General features: G+C 38.0%; 2 protein-coding genes across 9 annotated transcripts; one reads left to right on the top strand and one right to left on the bottom strand.

Annotated features, from left to right (window-relative positions):
* Positions 1 to 154: 154 nt before the first annotated feature.
* Positions 155 to 16,912, bottom strand: LOC110378163 (uncharacterized). 7 transcript variants are annotated; one of them, XM_049840392.2, is made up of 10 exons: positions 16,608 to 16,912; positions 14,656 to 14,817; positions 4,806 to 5,210; positions 4,488 to 4,723; positions 4,087 to 4,268; positions 3,815 to 3,898; positions 3,407 to 3,544; positions 2,825 to 3,045; positions 2,213 to 2,407; positions 155 to 2,127 (listed from the first exon to the last, which is right to left on the bottom strand). In XM_049840392.2, the coding sequence occupies exons 1-10, from the start codon at positions 16,800 to 16,802 to the stop codon at positions 1,762 to 1,764; spliced, it is 2,184 nt and encodes a 727-aa protein (XP_049696349.2). In that variant the 5' UTR covers positions 16,803 to 16,912; the 3' UTR covers positions 155 to 1,761. The 7 variants fall into 7 exon arrangements, with proteins under 7 accessions (XP_049696349.2, XP_049696353.2, XP_049696354.2 ...); XM_049840396.2 differs by having other exon boundaries at positions 2,846 to 3,045; XM_049840397.2 differs by having other exon boundaries at positions 3,431 to 3,544.
* Positions 16,349 to 24,127, top strand: LOC110378164 (nucleoside diphosphate kinase homolog 5). 2 transcript variants are annotated; one of them, XM_021337305.3, is made up of 6 exons: positions 16,349 to 16,559; positions 17,387 to 17,453; positions 17,850 to 17,971; positions 22,482 to 22,654; positions 23,113 to 23,258; positions 23,831 to 24,127. In XM_021337305.3, the coding sequence occupies exons 1-6, from the start codon at positions 16,518 to 16,520 to the stop codon at positions 24,076 to 24,078; spliced, it is 798 nt and encodes a 265-aa protein (XP_021192980.3). In that variant the 5' UTR covers positions 16,349 to 16,517; the 3' UTR covers positions 24,079 to 24,127. The 2 variants fall into 2 exon arrangements, with proteins under 2 accessions (XP_021192980.3, XP_021192981.1); XM_021337306.3 differs by lacking the exons at positions 16,349 to 16,559; positions 17,387 to 17,453 and having other exon boundaries at positions 17,831 to 17,971.
* The last annotated feature ends 111 nt before the right edge of the window (positions 24,128 to 24,238 follow it).

The following is a 24,238-nucleotide window of genomic DNA, read 5'->3' as shown; positions in this document are numbered from 1 at the left end:
TGTATAGATTAGAGAAAATCTAGGAACAGTCAAGACATGCGTCCTTTCAGTATCTATTCTAATCTATTGTGTTTTCGATCCAATTTGATTAGGTATGAACTGGTTAATTTATAAGGAACCTTTTGATTATCCTTACAGTGGATCAAAGATGGACAAAAGTAGTTTTAAGTTACTGGGTCTAATGATTAAAATTATGTTTGTCATCATTTACCTCACTTTTTCGTCAAAAATGTACATGACTTTTTTTAAATACTTAAGGACGCATTTTGAGTTAACAACTTGACCTAGTGAAACATTTAACTATTCAAATGCAATTGTATGAAATATCGGAATTATCAGTTTACTTTACAATTGTTTATTTGAAATTCGGAGACAGAAATAGTTAATTCTTAATTTATGTAGGTATAAGTTCTAGTTTTGTGTCGAAAAGAAGGTTATGATCAAAGAATTCGTATTAAATATAAATAATTATGTGAGATCTTTTCAACAGAATGCATCTTCTGACTTAGTTGATTGTATTTTTTTCGTCAATGATTTTGATTTTATTCTGCTCGGTCTCTTATCAAATGTTTCAGCTTAGGATATCTCTCTAGGTCACTCAGTTAGTTGTCTGTTCAATCAGTTTTACATCTGTTCCATAATTTATATAAAACAAATCTGTTGGAAGTGCCTCACGTAATTAATTCCTATTACCTATTCCAACATTAAGCTCACTATATCTAAACAACATTTGATTAGATACTGGCAGGTAGAAGCTCCTACGAACTAGTTAGGTACACACTCCGTGCTAGGGTACTACAGACAGTACCGATTATACTCCTAAACTCATCGATATAAAAATACTTTTATACACAAACTTACTCTATGACTAGGATCCAGAGACTAGGTTCCATAGACTAGATTCAAATGACTAGAATCACTCATCCCCCGTTAGGTTTTCCTTAATTCCTAAATTAAAAATAAATAAAGCGACGTTATCGGATTCTATTTAACAGTATTATCTTAAGCTAATTATCACCTATTTACAAGATTTTAATATGAACAGCTAGCAGATCTAAAACATTTTTAAAGCTAACAAATCAATTTTATGCATGAAACTGTAACGAAACCATTGTTTGTATTCTAGAAAGATTTGAAGAAAAGGAGTTTGACTTTGCCTTTCATAATATGTGAGTTTACGAATATTCATTGTTAACATTTGATCACCTTGTCGGTTTTGTATTTAATTTGTAATCATTATTATTCACATCCATTTGTATATCTACAAGGCTTCTATTCAAAAAGGCAAGGTCATTTTCCAACGAAATTCTCCGATAACAATCAATCATGTAAGTTCTGAAAAAGCAATATTATTGTTTCGTTGTATTGATATTAACATGCTGTTACTTACATAAAATGTTTCATTATTTATTGCATTTTATAAAAATATTAAGGCGTGCTAATGTTTTGCGAGACTCCACAGACCTTCATCCGTTTTCCATTTTATTTTGCAAATTAAAATATTTGTAATTTTGACCTTATTACCTAAAACTCGTTTACTGCGAACTGTGTTGAAAAATTACTGCCAAATGAAAAATAAACGATAAAACCACTTTATTCCGAACCTTATCAATACTGGTCTCAATGTCTTAACGTTGTACCCCATTTGGAAACCAATGTCTCGCAATTAGCGTCTCAGAACTTCAACATGATAGTGTCGTCTTGGAAGACGCCCTTATTACATGCATCAGAGTGAAATGCGTTGAGGGGCGTTGGCGGGGCTCAGGTACACAGCCCAGAATTGTCTACTAAAGAACGGGCTAACACATCAGCTGCCGCGATGTCGCTCACTTTGCCCTCGAAGTGCCCTCTCACATGGAACATAAACTCTGCTTTGCCAGCGAACTCCTGCCTGCACATAAGACACAAATGGTGCGCATGTGTGTGTTGTCTTTCTGGGGCGTAGTGTGTGTGTCCATGTGTGAAATACGCCCCTCCTCCTCCCCCGCCTCCCCCTTCGTTGACCACGGTGGCTGTGGACACGGATGCCGTCGCAATCCCGTGACCGTTCAAAATCTGTTGATTCTGATTGTGATGGTGGAGTAGTTGTAGCTTCTCCTGGTTTGATAAGTGAACCTTTTCCTGTTGCTGAAAAAAAGATGTCATCATTAGACCTATTCAAACAAAGGTCCTTTGGTACGGATTGCAAAAAATAACTGGAAGGAGGACCTACCTGATGTTGCGTGGCTTGCTGCATTTTATCCTGTAGCAGTTTAGTATCAGGTAGGTGTGATTTGGCGTGGGCACTCCACTCGTCTCTAGTCGCGAACAATCTCCCACACAGTTCGCAGGACCAGGACACCACCATGCCAGCAGTCGCCGCTGCCACGGCCGCGCTTGCTGCACTAGTGTGCACCAGGTTTGTGTTCTGAAATATTCATAGGGGTCTTGGTAGATTCAGCCTTTCGCAGTTTTTTGGGGGATTAGTATTATTTTTGGGAATTAAGTTGAATGCCATATTTATTTTTACTAATAATACGACTATTATGTTATATTTATATGAGACATATTTTTTATTGATTTCTACTAACCTAATTTGAACAAAACTGCAGCAAAAGATGGATGAAATAAGGAGATGAAACATAGTAACTAGGTATACACATAGATGAAGAAACAGAAAATTCAGTAAAAGAAACAACAACATAGAATGTATTTGAATCATCGATGAGTTTGATTTTGCTAATAGGTATAACACTAGTAAAATAAAATATTGAAAGAAGTTTGAACTCATGCTGTCACATCGAGAACACCTACGGTCCATGCTTTGAATTTTCATTGAATTTACCGTAAAGTTGTGTCCAGGTACCTGGCACACCTGGATCGGCTGTTGGTGTGAGTGTTGTTGTTGTTGCTGCTGCTGTTGTTGCTGTTGCTGCTGTTGTTGTTGCTGCTGCTGCTGTTGTTGCTGTTGCTGAGCAGCGGCAGCAGCTGCTGCTATTTCTGCCTGACTTGGTTTTGTGTCCTCTTGCTTAGTTAGCTGTGGCTTCACATCATCTAGCTTTAACGCTGCAGAAATTCAAGATTTTTAGAAAAAAATGTCAAGGGTTTATACTGTTTTTAGAATGAAAATCTAAAGTAACTATCTAGTAAAGCTTTGTTCATTACAATCAAGCGAAACAAAATCATTCTCTAATTTTAGAAATGAAGAATAATTTTAATATAAAAGAACATCAATTTCATCATAAATCATTTAAGACTGGCAAATCAAGAAACAATAATTACAAACATTGATATGATCCATAAAACTAGTCCAAAATATTGATCTAGCTCTACACAGAAATGCTTCACTACCGTTCGAGACCTCACAACGGTAGTGATAGGATTGGTATCAAAGGCATCTATCATCACCATTACGAAGCATACTCACGTGGTATTGTGATGGTTCTTTTACCTAAAGGCGCTATGTTCGATGGCGTTATGTGTTTCAGTTTGTTCATATGTAGCACTAGTTTATCTCGGCGGGCGAACGCTTTGTTACATACTTCGCAAACGTACGGCTTTTCTCCTGTAGAAATATAAAAGACTTATTTAGCAACCTTGACGGTCAGTATGTTTGAGGTAGAAAACTGAAATCCATTCATTTTAAGAAACGCGATGATGATATGGTCTGATTTAAATCATATAATAGGGAAAGACAATGATGAGACTGAGTGAGTACAAACTCGTATGGATACTTGGAGATCAATAGGAAAGCAAAGTACGCTAATATAAGTATCAAAAGACCAGTGACCGATTTTAATTTAGTAGCAATTTTATAGTGTAGATACCAACTCACCTGTATGTATTCGCATGTGAATCGTCAACTTATCTTTACGAGCTAAGCCTTTGCCGCAAACTGTGCACTCAAACGCTTTACTTCCTGAAATTGACAGAGAATATTTTTTAAAGATAGGACAGCATGATCATGATAACACTTGACCATTGGCCCAACTCGCACGGCTTCGTTGCATGATTGATTTGAAGGCTGACTTTTCAAATGATGACACAAAAGATAATTTAAGCTCTTAATGAATGTGAAACCAAGGATACAGCAGATAAAAAAAGTACCTTCACTTGTTGAGCTAGTAGGTTTAATGGCTGGATGTTTTCTAACAGTAGTTGTTTGTAACGCTTTTAATCTAGTCCCCGGGTGCATCGATCCTCCCTCTGCGTAAGGTTCCGTAAAAGGAATCAAGTTTGGCCTCGGTATGTTGTGCGTCACTTCTGGCGACCTGGCGAAATCAAACGAACTGTTTTATAAAAAAAACATAATAACCCTTTCTTCAAACTGCCTCGGGCAGAAAGAATAATAGGGATATTATATTTTTGGGAGTTCAAAAAAGGCGAATATGCACAAACAATGAAATGACAACACAAAAAGCCTTAAAAATCAGAAGCTTTGAAATTATCAAAAGCAATGATATGATTTGAGTGAAAATGAGTAGCTGCAAACAATTTGAATGACTCACCAATTGCCAAGACTTTGTAGAACTCGAACGCCTCCTTCGAATCCCATGCCCACATCATCAGGTACGGTAAACGTGCTGTCTGGACCACCAGTACTGGAGCTCACTTGAGGTACTTTTATCGGAGAATTGATAGTGGCATAGTGATGTTGAGTCGAGCTAACTGTGGGCGGCGATGGGTGACCTTGATGAGCATTGCCATTCTGAGTTTGTTGCGGGAATATTATCTGACTTGACTTCTGAAAAGAATGGAGTCAGGTTACAGTATTGCATTTGCCAAACACCGTAAATGTAAAAATATCACATAGTTAAGAAGCATACCTGCATTTCTTGGTGATGTCTTGCGTTATTGTTATTATTATTTTGCTGCTGCTGATGCTGCTGTTGTTGCTGCTGCTGCTGCTGTTGCTGTTGTTGCTGCTGCTGCTGTTGTTGTTGCTGCTGCTGTTGCTGTTGTTGCTGCTGTTGTTGCTGCTGCTGTTGTTGTTGCTGCTGCTGTTGTTGTTGCTGTTGCTGCTGCTGTTGCTGTTGCTGTTGCTGTTGCTGTTGCTGCTGCTGCTGCTGTTGTTGTTGTTGTTGCTGTTGTTGCTGCTGTTGTTGCTGTTGCTGCTGTTCACGGCGTGCAGCGGCTGCTGCTTGTGCCATATGTTGTTGGACGGCAACGTGCGCTTCTAGGTATGCTGTTTTTTGAGCTTCCGTCATTTTGTCCATGTTAACCGTCCCATCCTGTGAACAGAGGTAAATGTCTTTCAAGTGCACGAATGTAAAAACTGACTGATTACTTCGTCGCTAGTTGTTTTTATAAAAAAATCTACCATTTTTTAATATTCCCTCAAAAAAATGCATTATGCAAGATGCATGAGCGACAATATCGCGAGCCTCCTTGAAAGCACAAAAAATAATCAATTCCTGGCGTCTAGTCGGAATTACACCGCCTTCATTGAGTGTCTTTGATGCGGCTGGAGGGCCGAGGGAGGGTCGCGTTAGGGTGGCCTCCCCCGCCAGTGCATTCACCCCGCAGAAAGTGAGAACGGCCCCCTAAAGTACCCCGACTTTCATTCCGTAACACGATGTTTGAACACCCTATGCTTAATTGCCTAAATTCGGCACGCGTGCAGTTCAACGACCTCGACAGTAACCAAGATGGGGAAAGGAACCTGTGACGTATCAGATTTGCTGGGTTCAATAAACTATTCAAGGTATTAGGAGTATTAGGCAATGATTGCATGGTGGTGGTGATTGTAATTCCAAAGCCACACATTGAGGGTGACCAGAACGTCACATGACAAGTAATGATGTTACTAGGCACAGAAGTATTTTCTAGGTCTTCTGTGTGATTTCGTAGTTTATTGAATTTAATATTTTTGCGTCAAACAAATCTAATAAATCAAACGAATCCAACATGATACCCACATTATAGCACAATATTTAAAACAGATCTCATAGCATTCTGTACCATTCGCCAGGTTCAGAGTCCGTGGCAAAGTTTACTCGTTTCATTTCGAAATGTACTGTAATTTGCTATGTAATCGTACCTAATTTGGTATGCAAAAACTGTCATAAACAAAGATATGACCTGATTATTATCGATTAGTTTCATGTTATCAAGTAGGGAAGGATTAGTTAGCGTCGGTATCTCATGGATCCTGTTGATAACGAGCCGTCCCACGAACATTTCCGACAGTAATTGGAAAATGTTGAGTTTATTAATTTTGCTCATCTTCAGAATAAGGGTACTTGGAGTCTGAGAGCGAGTCTTTGATTACAGTCAGTCAAGATTTATTTAATTATGTATAGAAACCTCTTTTGTGTCTGTTGCATAAACAAATTAACGAGAGCTTGGTTGTTTGTTATTGATTAAATGTTGATCTGAAGGAAATGTTTTTACATAAGTGCTTAGTCACTTTAGCTACTCGCTTTTTCATTTTAAGCACAAGGCCGTCTGATTCCTATTTAAATGAAAGGAAACTAACCGATACTGTAATACGACATAATATTCTTATACTCATATAATGCATAGCTATTCAGCATTTGCCATTGTTTAAATGTTGTATGACGTCCCCTTAAGGTGAGGGAGGAAACTGCCATAGGGTCCGGAGCCTCGGGGGGCCTTATCACTCATGCACTGATTAAAAACAAACTTACGTAAACGGAGGGCTTGCATATGGGGTTTGCGAGATAGGGTAAAAATGTTCCGAAGAGAAAAAATTATGCAAATGTAGTGATAGACCACATTTTAGCTAGGGGTGATGTTACTATTCGAGTAAAAATTCGCCAAAATTTGAAATGAGAGGATATCATATCATTCTTGTATTAGGTACTTGAATAGCTCTGAAAATAGTTGCTGGGCACTTTTATGTTATACATCAGTATCTCAACCAAAGGATATCCACTGTTGAGCATATGGTCCCCATTGATTTCTGTTGCTATATGCGTTTTTGAAAACCACTAATCTCGTTCATCAGTAGAATTCTAATAATCGTAACTTGAATAAAAACAAGTTAAAAGTTCCAAGAAAACGACAACATGAGAATTACAATCTAAAAAAATATAGATAAGTATAAAAAATCTTACTCCAAGATCCCATAGTTGATTATAGTAGGAACTCAGACGCATCCTACATCAAGGTAACACTAAAAAACCACTATACAATTTCTAAAAATATCCATCGGGTTCGAAGAAACATGACTTTGAACGGAACGAAAGTACTAGGCGCGCATACTTTAAGAAGAGGTCGTGGAAAGCCAAGGGCGGCGGAGCGCGTAGGGCGGATCCGAGGCGGGTGCCCTCCGCCGTCACTATGCACTAAGTGGTAAGTGCAAGTTAACCGCTGGCGAGCCTGCAAGTCGCATCGATCGCATACACTTTCTTTCCGACGCACCTGGGTAAGGAACAAGGGTACCGTCTGGCCCATTATGCATAATGGCTTTTTTTGGATAGACGAAAAGCTTTGTAATGAAACTGTCTGCGTTTTAATTTCTGCTAAAAGCGGCTTATCTGTGTATATAAACTGAAAGATCATCATAATGGATTGCATTTATACATAGAAAAAAATTAGAGATTCTCTAAAAGATGGGAGATAATTTTAGTGTTGGTTACAACTGAGGCAAAGAACATTGGTAAGTACTTAATTGGTTACCAACTTGCATTTTATAGTTCTTTAAAAAAAGTTTTTAAGTTCTTTTAACGTTCACGTGTTCCTAATATACATATGTAGTTTCCGAACACAATAAAGTAAATATTTAGTTTAAATTAAACAACTGAAATGCTTTCAAAGATATACGAGTAAACTTCTAACAAAGTGGAATGATCTTTGAATTGTGGACCTACAGGGCTGACTGCTAAAGAATACATATAATTTATGTCTTTCAAGTAAATCCTAGACAATATGGTTACCTATACCTAGTGTTTCAGCTAGATCGAACCAAAATAAATTATATTATTAAATATTTCATGGTAAAAAAAATACTACCTATACACTATAGTATAAATAGAACATATTGGAAGGTAATGTTGAGTACAAGTTAATCTACTACGTACGTCATACAGAAACGTCCTTTACCAAAACAAAGAAAACAACATGTTTGTTTAATTCAAAACATTGATCGTGTCGAATAACTTATCCGACTTTATAGCTCACTTCAGGGTCGTAACTTTTAATACTTTACGTTGTAAACCTGAAATTTCTGTTTTATCGTTGTTTTCATAGCGAAATTGCGTGTTTTGTGGTACGTAACGAGAAGACGGATGATAGAAACTAAATTGAATTGGTTCACATATTTAACGTAAACGCTTTCGTCAGATATGTCATTCAAAACTGAAAATAACCTTAATCCTTCCACCTTCTCCAAATCTATTATGCATAGATTTTTTCTCATAAATGACGGCGTAGGCTGATGTAGGCGTTTTCCGAAATGTATGTTTTGACTCAGATTCTCCAGCACATCGTATTTCTAGTGGAATCTTAGAGCAATGAACCTTTAATTCTTTAACTGCCCAATACAACAATTCTCGAACAAAAACGATCACTAATGCATTCATAAATTCTACGTCATATCTTTGAACATAATTTATTACTAATGCACTTTAAAAGATTATATTTTATTACACTAAAATATCCTTCGTCCTAATCCTGAACATCGATAGGTATTAGCAATAATCAAACACGTACTTTATGTATCCGATAGCATTATCTAATCACTATGAGGATGACACCTTTTGAAACAAAATGGCTACGCAATCTAGGAATACCTACTAAGCAGGTATTCCTGGATTTCGGTTAAGTCACTTATCTCCCCACTCAGAGACATTTAATGGTTACTTAAGCCATTCCTTAGTGAAGGATTTGTATGACATTCCGTCACTAAGGAGTGACTTAAGTAATCATTAAATGTTAGAGCATTGAACATAAGTTACGTACTCAAGGTACTGCTACTTTGTTACATGTAGGTACGGAAATACGTTGTAAGTTGTCTGGGTTTACTCTTTTAAAAATAGGCACCTACCTACTACTACAAGTTGCCTTTGTCTGAATTTCAGTTTGAATAAGTCTCCCTCGATTTTATAATGACTGATATGTTAACTTGAAACATATACTAAATGAAAACGTCACACATAAGTAAGTATAGTAGAATTTAGAACGATTCTTGAAATGTATGTTTGGGTTAAATCGCTCGTCGCACGAAATCGTAGCGGACTGCCAAGGTTTTGGCATGGCGTGAACATTGTTGTACATACATATTTGTGCCTAGTAAATACTCCGGCTATTTTAAGTTTAGTGGCGAGTTAAGTGTTATCATCTATGCAATCAAGCACTGCTATTTACTACAACTACAAGGCTACTATTACTTGATCAATTTGTTATATTTCACTAATGATGTCCAATTGCCACGGGCTAAAATATTCTCCCTTCGTTAAGTAGACAGAAGCAGTTATAAAAATACTTAAAGTTCGTATCCATCAAAAATCATGGCGTGTGGAAGTAATGTAGATGTAACCGGAAATTAATAGGAAACATTATTCACGGAAGTTTAAAAATAATGCCGTAATATAGCCCTCTTTCAAAAACTTTCCCTTGACTTAGATTGTTCGAACGCGATAAGTCAGTCGCGATTGTAACAATACGCTCCAAAGGACCCCTAATTTATATGAACCTTCCAAAATTTATAGTTTCGTGTTTCAGCAAAGTTTAAACTTTAGTGTCGTAATAAAGTTGCGTATTTAGATAATCTGTATGAAGTGTATGAAAGCCATGTGATGTGACGAGGGGAAGGCTTCAACCGTTTCAGTGCAAGTGGTGTTCAGGGTAGGTCGTGCGGTCCCCCGCGGGGCGGAGGGAGGCCGTAGTAGGAATATCCTTCACCTCCCGCGCTAGGTCAGGGTTAACGGTACCCCCGAGCTCGGGTGACGGAGCCACCTTCGACCTTGGATGGGATGCGTGCGTTAATGCACTTTGTATAAATATAGAGCACTGGGTAGAGAGCAGATTTTGCTCAACGCAAGATTGAAGCAATGTTAGCGGTTCTAGCCACCAAGAAGAACTCCTTACTAGTTTATCGACCTTTACTTTACATCGTATTCTTCCTCGCCTTGAGTTTACATATCACTTATTATTCAAATAGTCTCCAGTCTCAAGGGTCCAATCTATAATCTGCCGCAAGCAGACTTTCATGTAAGTAAATTACAGGGAGTGTCATAAAAACAAAACGTCCATGGACATGCGTAGCCAATTCCCGCGTCGCCAACAGTCGTATTGCGCAGCCGACGTCGCGAACAACCTTATAACTATCGCATTAGAGCAGATAATTCATTAACTATACTGGCTACGTGGAAATCAAATATATGCGTTCAGTAATAGTTCACAGAACGTCTTTATTAAGGTTCAAATTTGGAATACGAACAGCGTTTCTTTCAGTGGATTCTGGGAAGGGATTTTTGCCGTTAGCGTGAGGGGATAAGGTTGAGATTTGCGTGAGGAGCCCGCCCGGGTGGTGGGTGGAAGTGGGTCGATACGAGCCGGGCGTCGGGCGCGCCGATCGATAGTGGAGAGGGGCGCTACCCCGGCGGCCGTGCATCGCCTGCCGCGTGCCTACACACTCGACAACAATACATTTCATATCTAAGTGCCTTACTTTGTCAGCACATAATGGGGGAACATCTTGTGAAATCTGAGCTCACGTAGCCAACCTGAGAGGAAGAAGTGACGGAATATGTTCACATTTATTCATATGTTACCTCACTGTATCAAGGACATTGGGACAATGGCGCTTCCGTTATCTCTGCTCTGGAGCTATTTTCAGTGCGTTGTCAGAGCGACGTCCAAGAATAGTTTAGGGAAAAGCCTTACCAGTATGCCACTGAAATTATGAATGTGTTTATTATTTTTGTGTTTGAGTAAATAGAATCCTCCTCTATTTGAGAGGAGGCCTGCGCCCAGCAGTGGGACAAAAAAGGCTGATGATGACGAAAATTGACGATGTTTTCTTATCTATCCATCATGGAGTCAATCGATAGCTGACCAATGACTAAAGCACCATATTGCTACAGACAGCCACAATTTCGTTGCATGCCAATACGCTTGGAGTTCGTCATGACGTTAAAATATGCATGCAATCGTCATGTTGTTTCCCTAAGGGCTGGGGTCAAGCAGAATTCGAAATGACATTTCGTGTTTAATGTCTGCTACTGTTCAAGCCTATATTTATGGTAATACTAGCTTTTGCCCGCAACTTTGTTCGCGCGGAATAGTGACTACCAGCAGATTTTTGATTTGACCAATAGATGGCGCTATATGTCCGGAATAATTTTATTTTTATTTTTTTTTGTAATAAAAACTATCCTATGTCCTTTCTCAAGTTTCATACTATGTCTGTACCAAATTTCACACAAATCGGTCCAGTAGTTTAGGCGTGAAGAAAAGACAGACAGACAGACAGAAAGACAGACAGACAGACAGACAGACAGACAGACAGACAGAGTTACTTTCGCATTTATAATATTAGTTTGGATTGATCATAAATAATTTAAATATATGAACAACTGCTTGATTTATTGCCTACCCTATAAAAGGTAGTCACAAATTGTATAGTTATAGGTACCAGTAGGTACTTAATATTGAACAAAGTAGGTACTTAATTTTAAATCAGTCCGATAAAACAATGTCTATAAGACTTTTGTCTAAAAATATTAAAACAGCAAGAATAAAATTAATTGACTTCAAATAATTTGGCCATGGCATAAAGGGACATTTTTGTGGGAACAATGACATGTTTTATGTAATCTCATCTTACCCCTTTCTCTTGCCCACACATTTATGTAGGTTCTATTGATTAATTTTTATCTTTAGATGGTTTGTTGCCAACGTTCAAATTGATTAATTATTTATTTGGCTACCGACTTTAAAAGCTTATATTCGAAAGTTACGTGTTCCATACGTATTTACTTATTTTTAGAAGATTGATTGAAAAAGTACGTATCGACGCCTTAGAGTGAAAACCTCGTAAGTGCAAGAGATAACTTTTCAGGATAAGGATTGGTATTCGATATTTTTTACGATTATCTTCCAAGAAATGCAATAAAAAAATATTGAGAAAAAATGCATTTTTCAGGATAAGGATTAGTATTCCATATTTTTTACAATTATCTTCCAAGAAATGCAATAAAAAAATATTGAGAAAAAATGCATTACCGAGGTTTTCATTCTAAGACGACGGTATGTCAGTATTTATTATCAAGTTACACATACAAATAAGTAGTGAGTGTAAGTAGTGTGTTAAACATACAGTTATAATAGTTTCGCGTGCTTCGGAAACGTTCGTCGGTAAGTTTCTTGAACAATCATGTAGTTTGTGCGCGTATTGCAGACTTATCGATTCTGCAAATTGTTTCTGATAAGTTCAATAACATTTTGCATTCAACTGTACGGCATATGTATTTAGACTGGAACTTTTTCGTCGTCGCGTTCTACATATTTCAAGAAAGAAAGAGAAGTGAAAACGATTTTCATACGTTTTAATTACAAATGAAATATGACACAAAATTAAAACTGAACTTTTAACGAGAGAGATCATATAGTAGAGTGAAAAAAGTATTGGATAAGTTAAACTAACTTCACTGGTTTTTCAATCTAGCCAATATACCTCAGGCTATGTAAAGTCTGAGCCATTGGTTGTCTACTACAGAATCAATCTACTAAAAGACCTCCAATTTATTGTATTCAAATAAACGTAAAAAGAAAAGAGTTTTACAGAAATCGTGAAAGTAAATGACATTATTTATTCTCACGCCAGTTGACAGGCTTTTGGTGGATCGTCCTTGGGAGTCCTGATATAGGCCGACCTTTTCGCGCCAAAATAGACCTTGATGTTGATGTACTACGCTTTTCATTGGTTATTAATAAACCAGCCGTTTTGGGACAGAGTGAGTTGGATTGCGTGGGTTTTTAAGTTTTGGATAAACATGGATTTTGTAGCCAGCTGTGTTCATGTATGCTCGAGTGGGTATGGATATGATAGATCTACAAAATATGTCCTTGTTTAAAAATATACGAATTTTAGCAAATACGAGCTACCCAATATTTTAATTTGGAAAACTGCGCTCTATACATGTCACTAGTCTTACTTCCCAAACCCTTTCACTAACCAATGAATATGGATAACGAAAGCAATATAACAAATTGCACGAAACTTTATTTACAACGCACAGACAATATTTCCAAAGATAAATTTTCCTCCCATTAAGTTAAACTGTAGATAGAAACTTAAACACAAAATCGACGATAAAACTGTGAGAGCCAGACAGCACAGGTTAAAATACGAGTGGTACGTGGTCTGCCTCAGATAAAGCATATGATGGATGCTGCACGGACGCAAATAAAAACGACTTTATTTTTCATGGCTTTCGGCAATTATGTTGTAAACCGTTTTAATTTTAGTTTTAAAATTACGGTACATGACATCATTTGGTAGGAAAGCGATTGATTTGTGCCCAGAGTAAATTCGGTTAAGTTGTCGAACTTGAAAAGATGCGATTAATTTAATATATTCAATTTCAAGGCATAATAATTAAGAAAACTGAGAAGGAAAATAAATGATTATAAAGAAAGTAGTGACTTCGTTTTTGGGTGTTCTATTATCCATTGTATATGTATTCTTTAAGATAAGTACTTACGAAGTAGTAAGCTACCATTAAAAAAGTATAAGTAGATCTATAAAGGAATATTATTTTTAGGAAAAAAAAAATATCCTTTGCCTTAAAATTCTACGGTATGTTTTACCACAAACCACCAACACATACATAGATGTGTAGCATCCCCACAGATTCATGGAAAGAGGAAGAGGTTTGCTATCAGTGGGTTCAAGGGCGTTGCATACTGCGCTCAGCGGCCTTGCCTCACCAGGTCTGTCCCGCCGTGGGGGCGCGCTCGCATCTACCAGTCCGAGGGAAATGCTGCACTAGCTATTATCATAGTATTTGTAGGGGGTATGAAATGTGCTGTATTTATTTATAGAAGAATGTATTTGTTTTTGATTTGATATTGTTTTATTTAGTGGTTGTTGCGTGTTGTTTCAATCCTCGGCATGCAGTTGCAAAAAGTCTACGGGGTCTGGATTAATATTATGCAGATGGCCTAACGACTAAGACGAAACGGCGGCGACGACCGACGACGCGACGACAAAGGCACAATGGATATTTTTATCTACGAAATAATTACTCTCTGCGGCTTTACATAGTTGCGTAGATAAGTATGTAGTTCCATCCAGTGTTCCAATAAAAGTATCCCCCAATGACAATCATGATCTGTCAATCTTATTTTTTAACTGGTGTAGGTACTAGCGCTGGCATTTATATTTGTACCTGTTTATTTCTGAAAATTACTTTTACGGATTTTATCGCGGTTATATTGATATTATTTAATCCCGACGTTTCATTTCGTTTACATAATCCATGGTCACGGGCAGACTAAGCTGTTGGTCGTCTTGATATTTTAGTTACAAATAGCTACCCTACATTGAGTTGTTTATTGACGATTCACGCAATGCGAGCTCACTGTATCCTTAGGTCCTTAGGTCTAGCAGTTTTCGGCTTGGATTTGGACTTAACAGTTTCTTTGCGCGATAAAATCCGTAAAAGTAGTCGTACCTGGTATGTATCGGTCAAAATAAATACTGACCTGAAAGTTAATAGTAGAGGTGACGATCTTCATGGACTCGGCGTAGTTCCTCAGCACGGAGTCGGTGCTGAGGCAGCTCTGACGCCACTCGTACAGCTGTTCCAGCCGCGTCACACAGCGCTCGCAGATCTTCTTCGGCAGAAAGTCGTCCTTCGATATCTGCTGGATTTACCGGGGAACTTATTAGACTGGCTGTTAAGAGGCTGAATGCACCCAAAACACTATATTTCTCTCTCATACGTAACACATAAGTAAGTAATACAGATATTTTTGTTGGAAGATCATTTTAAGAGGTAAGTTTATAATTTTTTTGTATGGAGAAATCTTTTGAACGTGTTTTGAAATTAACAGGGTTGTCAGAAATATGTTCAAGATTAATATATATTTTTATCGCCGTCAAAAACTATATAGATTTGGCCAAAAAATTGTTTGGGACAAGCCAATTTCGGCATTCAGCGCCTTTATGGAGATACACATTTTAGTCTATACTAATATTATAAAGCTGAAGAGTATTGTTTGTTTGAACGCGCTATCTCAGGAAATACTTCGGTCCGATTTGAAAAAATATTTTTGTGTTAGATAACCCATTTATCGAGGTCCGGAATCGTGCAGGAGTGGCCGACGAGATGGAGGTGAAACCGCTGGCAGAAGCTAGTCAAGTATATGAATAACCTGTAGTTTTCTGTTATGAAGGTCAGATCTAACCTCTAAGAGACTGATCTCAAAAAGAAAATTTTATATTTACTGAGTGGTAGATACTTTATGGATTACAAATGTTTTAAGACTTTCTAATGCTGCTTCTAATTATTATAATATTTTTTACTTATTTTTAGATATTTCGTCAGTAAAAAAATTCTGTTTTCAGTATGTATGTAAGTATGCGTAAAAGGCGTAAAAAATCATACAAAAATATGAAAAATACTTTGATTCCAGTTATGTCCAAACAAGAGGAAAATCTTATAACAAAGAAAACTACTACTTAATATCTCATTACTGCACTAAATCAACCAAACAAAATTGCTTGCTCATTAATCCTCGATCGGCGGTCACTATTTATTAAATACTCGAGTCATTCAACTTTGACCTCTATTCCCTAGAACATAGAAGTTAGGGTCTAAAAAGGAGAGAGATTATGTGACACGTGACGATTATTACCAACATCTCTGGTAATCCTTGATTCTTCGTACATGGGGATGCGTGTGTTGTGACCTACTTCAGTTCGTCAGCTAGGTGCGGGGTCAACGAACTCAGCTCGGCATTACGAATGCAATATTAAAGAAAGAATCGATAGCTTCTGTAACAAATGTGACTTGCCAAGTTCGTGACTCAATCGGTTCTTCTTAGATTGTTTTATGTTGTAGGATTTATAGACATTGTACGAGTAAGTTTTTTAGTTATTTAATTTTCTAACATCGTTATTATGAATGAATGTCATTTTGTGTATAATGCAGGCTTATTATTTAATACGCACTTTTTTGTTTGTTTTTAATCAAGCTTTGCTTTGGTTTAAAATTATCATTTTTGGTCTAGTTGAAGCGAAATTGTATTATTATTTTGGGATCTGGAATACAATACGTCTAAAATATTAATATTTTATGAGTAAATGAATGTTTATGAATAAAAAATATAGTGTAGCCAACTTCAAAGACACGTATCTAATCATAAAAAAAACTCAACAGGTATTGTGCGATTTGGGTATATCTTGTTGTGTTGGTTCGTAGCGCGGCGTAGAGCGCGTGCGCTACGAGAGCTACGACCGGCCGCTTCGTAGCACCATTACTGCACTTCTTTGCTTTACAATACCACTGTTTACGTTGCACTTTACATTTCACTGGACATTACGTCATCACATATTTTCAATAATGTCACCATTTCAATTGTTCATGAAAATATGCCATGCCACGGTAAGTCAAGGACAAAAGTCCGAGAGGCAGTACAAAGGGCTCACTCACCATAGTCGGCAGGCAGGTCCTGAGCTTAAACAAGATCTGGCGCTGCTCAGACTCCTTATCGAAGATGTGGAGCCTGGGACCGCTCTTCAAGGAGCACAGCCGACAGAGGTCGGTGAACGCCGTGAAGTTGAGGTCCTCGGGCTCGGTCATCGCGAAGCACCTGATGAGGAGGTCAAGGAGGCAGGAGTTGTCCATGTATACGGCGGTGGTTCTCGGGTGGCGGGAGACAGGGTCAGCGTCGCATGTCGCGGGTGAGGAGGCGTCGCTCCGCCGCTGCGTCCGGGGGGCACTGGGGCCCGGCGGCCCTCGCACCCCCTCGCCCCCCTCGCCCCCTCACCGCGCCCGCCCCGCGCCGCACGCAGCCGCCGCGCTCTGTCCCCTCCGGCCGAGGGTGGCGTCCAAGGAAAACGCCAGTTTTCCCATTTAGTGTCTCAGAATGTCTGTTTATCGATATGCAATTGATTTTATTGTTTGTTTGTGTCTGTCTTTGTTTTTTTTCAGTAATATACATTTAGATGGCTATGGGGATGGTGTTTAGGTAGTATATGTGCACTAATATTGTATACTAGCTTCCGCTCGCGGCTTCGCCCTCGTGGTGTGTTAATAACAGGCCTATGTATTAATCCAGGGTATTACCTATCTACATAGCAAATTTCAACCAAATCGGTCTAGCCGTTTTTGCGTGAAAAGATAACAAAATTTTACATTTTACATTTATAATATTAGTAGGATAATATTAGTAAGATTAGCCATGTGTAACTCAGATATATTTGTTTCAGCTAATTGCCAGCGTCATTATTGAACATAGAATCATCACGAATCGACTGTTACGATTCCCAATTTCAGGTATATAATACGATTTTCCAAGCTTAATTAATTTCAAACCACATCTTCAAATTCCTGTAAAAAGAGTTTCCACTCATTTTCCTAACAAAACTGCGATAGCCAGTACACGACCTTATCATTGTGTTCACGATCCATTAACATTATACCGGAGAGCGACCGGCACAACTTGGCACACGGCTACACATTGAACTTTAAACTAAACTGGCAGATTGCAATACTCTTGAGAATTGTGCTCAATTGTGCTTAACAACCAGCGCTAAACTAAGATGTCAAGGTACACTGGTCATCAGACCTCTTTTCACGACCTACAAACGTCAAGTGTCATTATTAATCAGGATTTTATTACAAAAGCAATAAAAATACAATAAGTAATTATAATGTCTGTTGCATCGTCAGACACTGATGCGGATTACCATGAGTATTCGGAGCGAACTCTGGCCATCATTAAACCGGAGGCATATGAAGACGCTGAGGCGATTGAGAACACCATACGGCACAATGGATTTAATATTCTTGCGGTGAGTAGATTTACTGATACATACCTTCCCTCTATATCAAGTAATGTAGCAGTGTAGCATGCAAGTATATTGAACACATTATATCTACATTGTACAACTATATTTACATTGAAAACATTATATTATTTCAGCATGAACACCAAATATATTAGTGCTGGTTAGTGCTTACATTTTAGCTACAATAAATGGTAACCAGTCTGCTGCGTCGTATCAGAATGAATTACTCCGAGTCCGCTAGGTGTGGACGCAATTCTATACTTGTAGTCACATCCTACTAATAGTTTGTATGTATGTTTGTTCCTCTTCCACGCAACTAGGTACTTTTTTTTTTGTAACGACGTAAAAAATCATCAAATTTAATGACCCCTCCCGCTGTGGGTTAGCAGCGGTGAGGGAGTGTCAGACTCTTACTGACTAAAAGCCGTCGTCTTCCGTCATAGGCCTTATGTGCTAGGGCCGCGGTACCTCTTTCGAACAACCCGCAGCCCCGGTAGGCCTTGGCCCTGCTGGGCCCCGCTGGGGTTGCTGACATCTCTTTGAGGAGCGCGTGGAACAACGCGCGCCAGGTAGGTTAGCTAGGTACTAGTAAATATATTTTAAAACACGTGGGTACAATATCTAAACAATAGAACGCTTTACACTAAAATACCGAAACTCTTAACATTGCCATCAATCATCAGTATAGCCCATTTAGAGCAGGTGAAAATTTTATCAAATACGCACAGTTTTTAAAAAATGTTTTGATCTAACAAAAAAGTACATAAATCATTAATTAAAACTGCATTATCATTTTCCTGAAAATCACTTCAAAAACTTTTCAAAACACCGATGAACTTTCTGCTAGCAATTAGTCCAAAACAAGGTTTAACCAATTTCTTAGCAATTGTACAAAATTCAAATTTAGAATACACTCTCACGCATGCTCGGCTAACTCTTTTGATGCTAGAAACATACTACAATCATTAAAACCCTTCAAAATACACGTAAAGTCCTTAAAACCAAGATTTCGCATAGGTGCCCGTTTTTTTTTTGCAAAAGAGTTTATTAAACACAAATGTCGGCGCATGCACGTGTTACAATGTTTTATAAACGATGTTATTTACTTAGTTTATGCGGCTTAATTGTGCTCTATTACTTAATACTATGTTACGTATTAAATATATTGAAAACTTTGCTAAATATTTGTATAACTTCCCTTTAACTTGCCTCTTAAATCGTTTAATTAAAACATGTATAAATATTTACGGCATTCGCGGGTGGAGATTATCGTGTGTAGGTACAAAAACTTCAAAGGGGATGTACCTACCTATTATAATAAAGCTACATCGTATCTCAACGTTCTCTTTTATGGTCGGAAAATCTCTAGTCACATTTTTAACAGTTTTAATATGCCGCTTTTTTAGGAATATGTAGTTTGATTCACTTCTGTATGGCTACAATAAATTTCTTCTCGAAATTGAGTTTAATAATATTTTTTTGTGTTTGAGCTATTGTATTTGCAAATTCCCCTAAATGAAATCACGTAATAAAATGCAGACCACGTCTAATACAATAAAAGGAGAGTGACCAACCCCTCGTGTCCGAACTAGCCGCGTGGCGCCGGCGTTTGAGGGTTGTCTGTGATATGCAAACTCATATCGACGTTTATCAGAACTGTTGAAGAAGGGTAAAATCTCTATTCACAAAAATATTCTATGGAAGATGTTATCCAATTTAATTTTTTTGGTTGAAAAGTACTGTTCATTGCAATGAACTTGTTGCAAACTTATAAAAAATCATGCCATTTATCAAGAACGAAACGAAAGTTGACAATGAAAAAAGCTTTATAATGTTATACAGCCGAAGACTTTATTTGTTACCTTATTGAACATGCTTATTTCAATTGGTTTGAGAGAATAGTTTTATCCAAGTGTGTGAACTTACCACGGGACGAAACCATTATCAGAACCCAATACCTAAGCAATGATAGCTGAAATTAGATTGTATAAGTGGTATCAAAATTACATAATTACCTACTTCCTTCTTCTTCAAGATTTACGAGATTAATCACCAATGATCGCAACCATAGGTACCAAGGGCTCTTCACCACACATTCGTATTCTTGGATCGCCATCCCCTCATGTTCACTGGCCGCGTGCCGCGAGTTGTAAGGGTTGTCCGTGATATGCAAAACTCGTATCGTCGTTTATCAGTCACAAAAATGTACGTTCTCTTCACAAAGTAATAAAATTGAAGAAACATTTCTGCATACAATTTTGCAAACTTATAATACCTTGAAAATAGCTGTGAAGATTATAATTGGCTGTTTTAAATAAGCACCTCAATATAGAAAACTAGCGATCCGGTACGTGCTTCGAACGTTTAAATGAAGAACCCCTCGTCCGATTTTTGTGCAAACTTCACATAAACCATCTACTAAATATGCAGTCCGGACAAAGCCTAAACATTTGGTTTGGATAGTGAGTCCGTTCTAGAGTTATAAAATTACAGCGAAAAGTGACTGTGTGAATGTTATATTTTTTTTTCAAGATTTAATAGTATAATCATCTAGCATTCGTTTTCTTGGACCACCATCCCCTCATGTCCGTTGGCCGCGTGCCGCGAGCGCTGCAAGGGTTGTCCGCGATATGCAAAACTCGTATCGACATTAGAGGGGCGCCTTCATTATTCCGCGTCACATGCAACCCTTGTTAGGAATAGGGTTGCCCAGTTTTGTGAGTTGAGAAATAGGAGAATAGAGTTTGGGTCTGATAGTTATTTCAATTTTGTGACATGAAGTCATCATATTTTTAAAAACAAAATATAATATAATATAAATATACATATACCTATAATTGAAACAATTTTAAGTAAAAAAAAATAATAAAGGCATGTAACAACAACTCTACCCATTTACTTCTGTTCCGAGTTAGCGTTAAAGACATTGTCCAGACCGATTTGCTGGTAACTGAAAACTTGCTATAAATAAATACAGTGTTTCCTACTGATATATTTTTATTATGAAATAAAAAAAAATACGATGGTCACTGATTGTGTAAAATTGAGGAAAATAAAAAAAAATATTTTTAAATAAAAGTCGTGCCAACCCTAACTCTAACGACAGATCTCGGAGCTCTCATGTCAGCCACCGCTGTTATCTTTGGAAACCGTAGAAAAAACTAATTACGACTCCCTATTGACGTTTCGAGGGGACACTGTTTATTATCGCACATGATAATAATCGATATTTGAATGTGCTCTAGTTTTTTGCCTATTATTTTTGAGATAACAACCACTTCTGTGGGTTGCTAAAAAAGGAAAATGTTATTCACAAATAGAATGTTATGCGACGTATAAAGTATCTTCATCGTCATCTGCCTAGCCTTTCCCAACTATGTTGTTATTAATGTTTTAAATGGAGCGGAATGGAATATAGAATGACGCGCCTTCCAAATCACGGTACGACCCTTGCAGTTACTTAGCCATTATTTTAGTACAGTCAATGTATAAATAGTACATCATTAAGGATACATGCAAACGGACGTACTACCTACTTCAAAGAAAAGCTCTTATTTATCTCACCTTTATTCGTAAACGTATAACTTATTCAAAGAAAATGTACCGACACATCCGCGTAGCAACTAGTGACTTGAAGGAAATTGGTCGCTACGACAGTTACTACGCGCGCTACGTTATTATTCATTTTAGCGGGCAGGTTGGAAATAACAACAATAAAGAACTTTGTGAAGGTCATTGAACTCTTGTTTTTAATATTTTGTAATCTAATTCGCCCTAATACTGAAAGTTACTAAGCAATAACGTATGGCTATAAGCAACAAATGTGTAGATATCTTATAATCGTTGACCATTTAGACTTTGAACTATTGTCACTATTTATCTGTTTTATCAGTACTTTGGATACTGATAGATACTGACCTTGTCTTGTTACAATGGGTTTTAATGCCATTATCAAATTGTCGACAAATACCTGATGTCTAGCACGGGATTATAGATTTGCATGCGTTTACAACTCGAAGTGCAGTTGATTACAACTGAATTAATTAGACCTTTCTCATAATCAATTCTAAAATTATTAGAAAAACTGAATTACAAAAAAATCGCAATATAATGTTTTCTATCGACTATGAGGAGACTCGATTTGAGGTTTTAATAACTTTGTACTTCAATATCTTGCGCTCAGGGGCGTTGTGGGCCAACCTATATGGCTGAAAATCCACATAAACACATAGGTGAATACATAGCGAAGTACCCAAAAAGAGGAGATAAATGTGACGTCACAAGTCAATATACGTCGTGCCCACTACGACAAATCCACAGCTTAAGTAAGGAAAAAAATACTAGAGCAGTTTTATACTTCTGAACTGAATAAATCTTTGTCTTTATCATTATCTACTTGTTTCTTGTTTTGTTCACAATAAATGCACCTACCAATACCTATGGTATAAAGTCCACCATTGCACATGTTCATGTTGTATAAAGTTTAAATAAATAAACCTCATGTTTATCACAGAGACGCCACGTCCACCTAACTCCTGAGCAAGCGGCAGAGCTGTACAAGGGTCACTACGGAAGCCACCACTTCCCGCATCTGGTTGCGCACATGTCCAGCGGCCCGATCATCGCGTTGGTCCTCACTGCCAAGAACGGCATACAGAAGTGGAAGACGCTGATGGGACCTGCTATGTGAGTCATGGACACACTCAGATGCATTTAATGGTTACTTAAGCCGTTCCTTAGTGCAGAATTTCTATGAGAATCTGTCACTAAGGAGTGACTTAAGGGGGTAAGACCCAAAGCCTTGATATATCTAGGACTTAGTTTAGTCAATCAGCTTTGAGACATGGTCGTGAACAGTGGTCATGCCCTCTTTGTAAGAAAATGTGAGGTCTCGTCCACTGGTGGGACAATAATAATAGACTGGTGATGAATTGAACCGAGGAATGAGCCCTTGATACTCTTTTGTTTTGACGGTCAAATTCCAAATGACTCAATACGGAATTGAGGCAAAAATATTTTGAAGTTAGCTTTTGGGTGGATGAATGAAAGTTGATGGTTTTTTTTAAGATTTAGGTTATAAGCGTGTTACTTTATAATTAAGTATCTGTCAATTATCTATTAACATTATATTAATTGCTTTGTAGGGTGCTGGAAGCTCAAGCCTACTGGCCGGACAGCTTGCGAGCGTGTTACGGCAGACGCACCAAGTATGGAGACTACTTCAATGGTTTGCACGGCAGTGAAAATCACGCCGAGGCGCTTAGAGAGATACACTTCTTCTTCCCTTCCAGTAAGTATGGCGAAGGCCGAGAATTCATGAACTCACGCATACTGGGTTTTTTTGTAGATCTATGGTTTAAACTTCGTTTTTTTGTCAGTTTTCTTCTGAAAAATTTGTAATCCTTTCCTGTAGTCTTAACGTTTGTGATTCTGGTATCTTACTTTGTATTGCAATTATGTAGTAAGTAAGAAAGTAAGTTGGTATTATCTTTAAGAAAATTTGTGTCAAATTTTGTGGGGGGAGTCATATAGGAACACATGTAAGTATGGCAGTGCTAGGTAAGCAAAAACGTGTGAGAGCGTAAGTCATGCGAGGCACGGACAGTTACTGCGCACTGGTCCGAGTGAACGGTTCTATTTGGGGGTTTACTCGAAATATATTCGGTGTCCGAAGACCGTGTTTCTCTCAACCCCCTGCATCCCCGACCAGACGAGGCAATAGTCAATTAGAGATCAACCGAATCACCGATCCCTAAACCAGAAAAAAAATCTCTTTGTAATGCCTTATTACTCTAAATACTTGCTTCGCTGCGAAAACAACCAAGGTTTTTAAGCTTATTTACAAATATTTTCTTTGAACAGTGGTGGTAGGCCCTTTGCTTCGTCACTGGCAAGTGAACGACTACATACAAAGACATCTTACACCAACTTTACTGCCGGCTCTCACTGCGTTGGCTCATGAGCGTCCCGCGGAACCGATTCTATGGTTAGCCGAACATCTCCGAAGGCACAACCCGAATGAACCCGAACTCGCGCCTCAGCCGCCCGAGCAGAGGGAAGATAGACGCTGTCATACTCCGCAGGAATCTGAAGAGTCGCTAGTGAAATAGATCTTGTTGTCTGTGTGTTAGAGTTCATTTTGTTTTGATTATACGTTTGGAATGATACCTTTTTTGTTTTTAAGTTACCGTTGATATAGAGAATAGCATCAAACTTGCTAAGAAATAGGTACTCAGTTTTAAAAATACGTAGCTAGCTAAACCGATCTTG

Source organism: Helicoverpa armigera, chromosome 13 (assembly GCF_030705265.1).
Source record: "Helicoverpa armigera isolate CAAS_96S chromosome 13, ASM3070526v1, whole genome shotgun sequence".
In the NCBI taxonomy this organism is placed as follows: Eukaryota; Metazoa; Arthropoda; class Insecta; order Lepidoptera; family Noctuidae; genus Helicoverpa; species Helicoverpa armigera.
Note: the sequence above shows the minus strand (reverse complement) of the source record. Positions and strands in the feature narration are given on the sequence as shown.

Bases quoted from the DNA above. Each gene is read 5' to 3' on its own strand.
- LOC110378164 (XM_021337305.3), top strand. From the start codon at position 16,518: ATGTCACCATTTCAATTGTTCATGAAAATATGCCATGCCACG. The intron at 17,454-17,849 runs GTATATAATACG...TTGCATCGTCAG, and splicing joins GTTACGATTCCCAATTTCAG to ACACTGATGCGGATTACCAT. The intron at 17,972-22,481 runs GTGAGTAGATTT...TGTTTATCACAG, and splicing joins ATGGATTTAATATTCTTGCG to AGACGCCACGTCCACCTAAC.
- LOC110378163 (XM_049840392.2), bottom strand. From the start codon at position 16,802: ATGGACAACTCCTGCCTCCTTGACCTCCTCATCAGGTGCTTCGCGATG. The intron at 3,046-3,406 runs GTGAGTATGCTT...GAATTTCTGCAG, and splicing joins AAGAACCATCACAATACCAC to CGTTAAAGCTAGATGATGTG. The intron at 2,128-2,212 runs GTAGGTCCTCCT...TCTTTTTTTCAG, and splicing joins AGCAAGCCACGCAACATCAG to CAACAGGAAAAGGTTCACTT.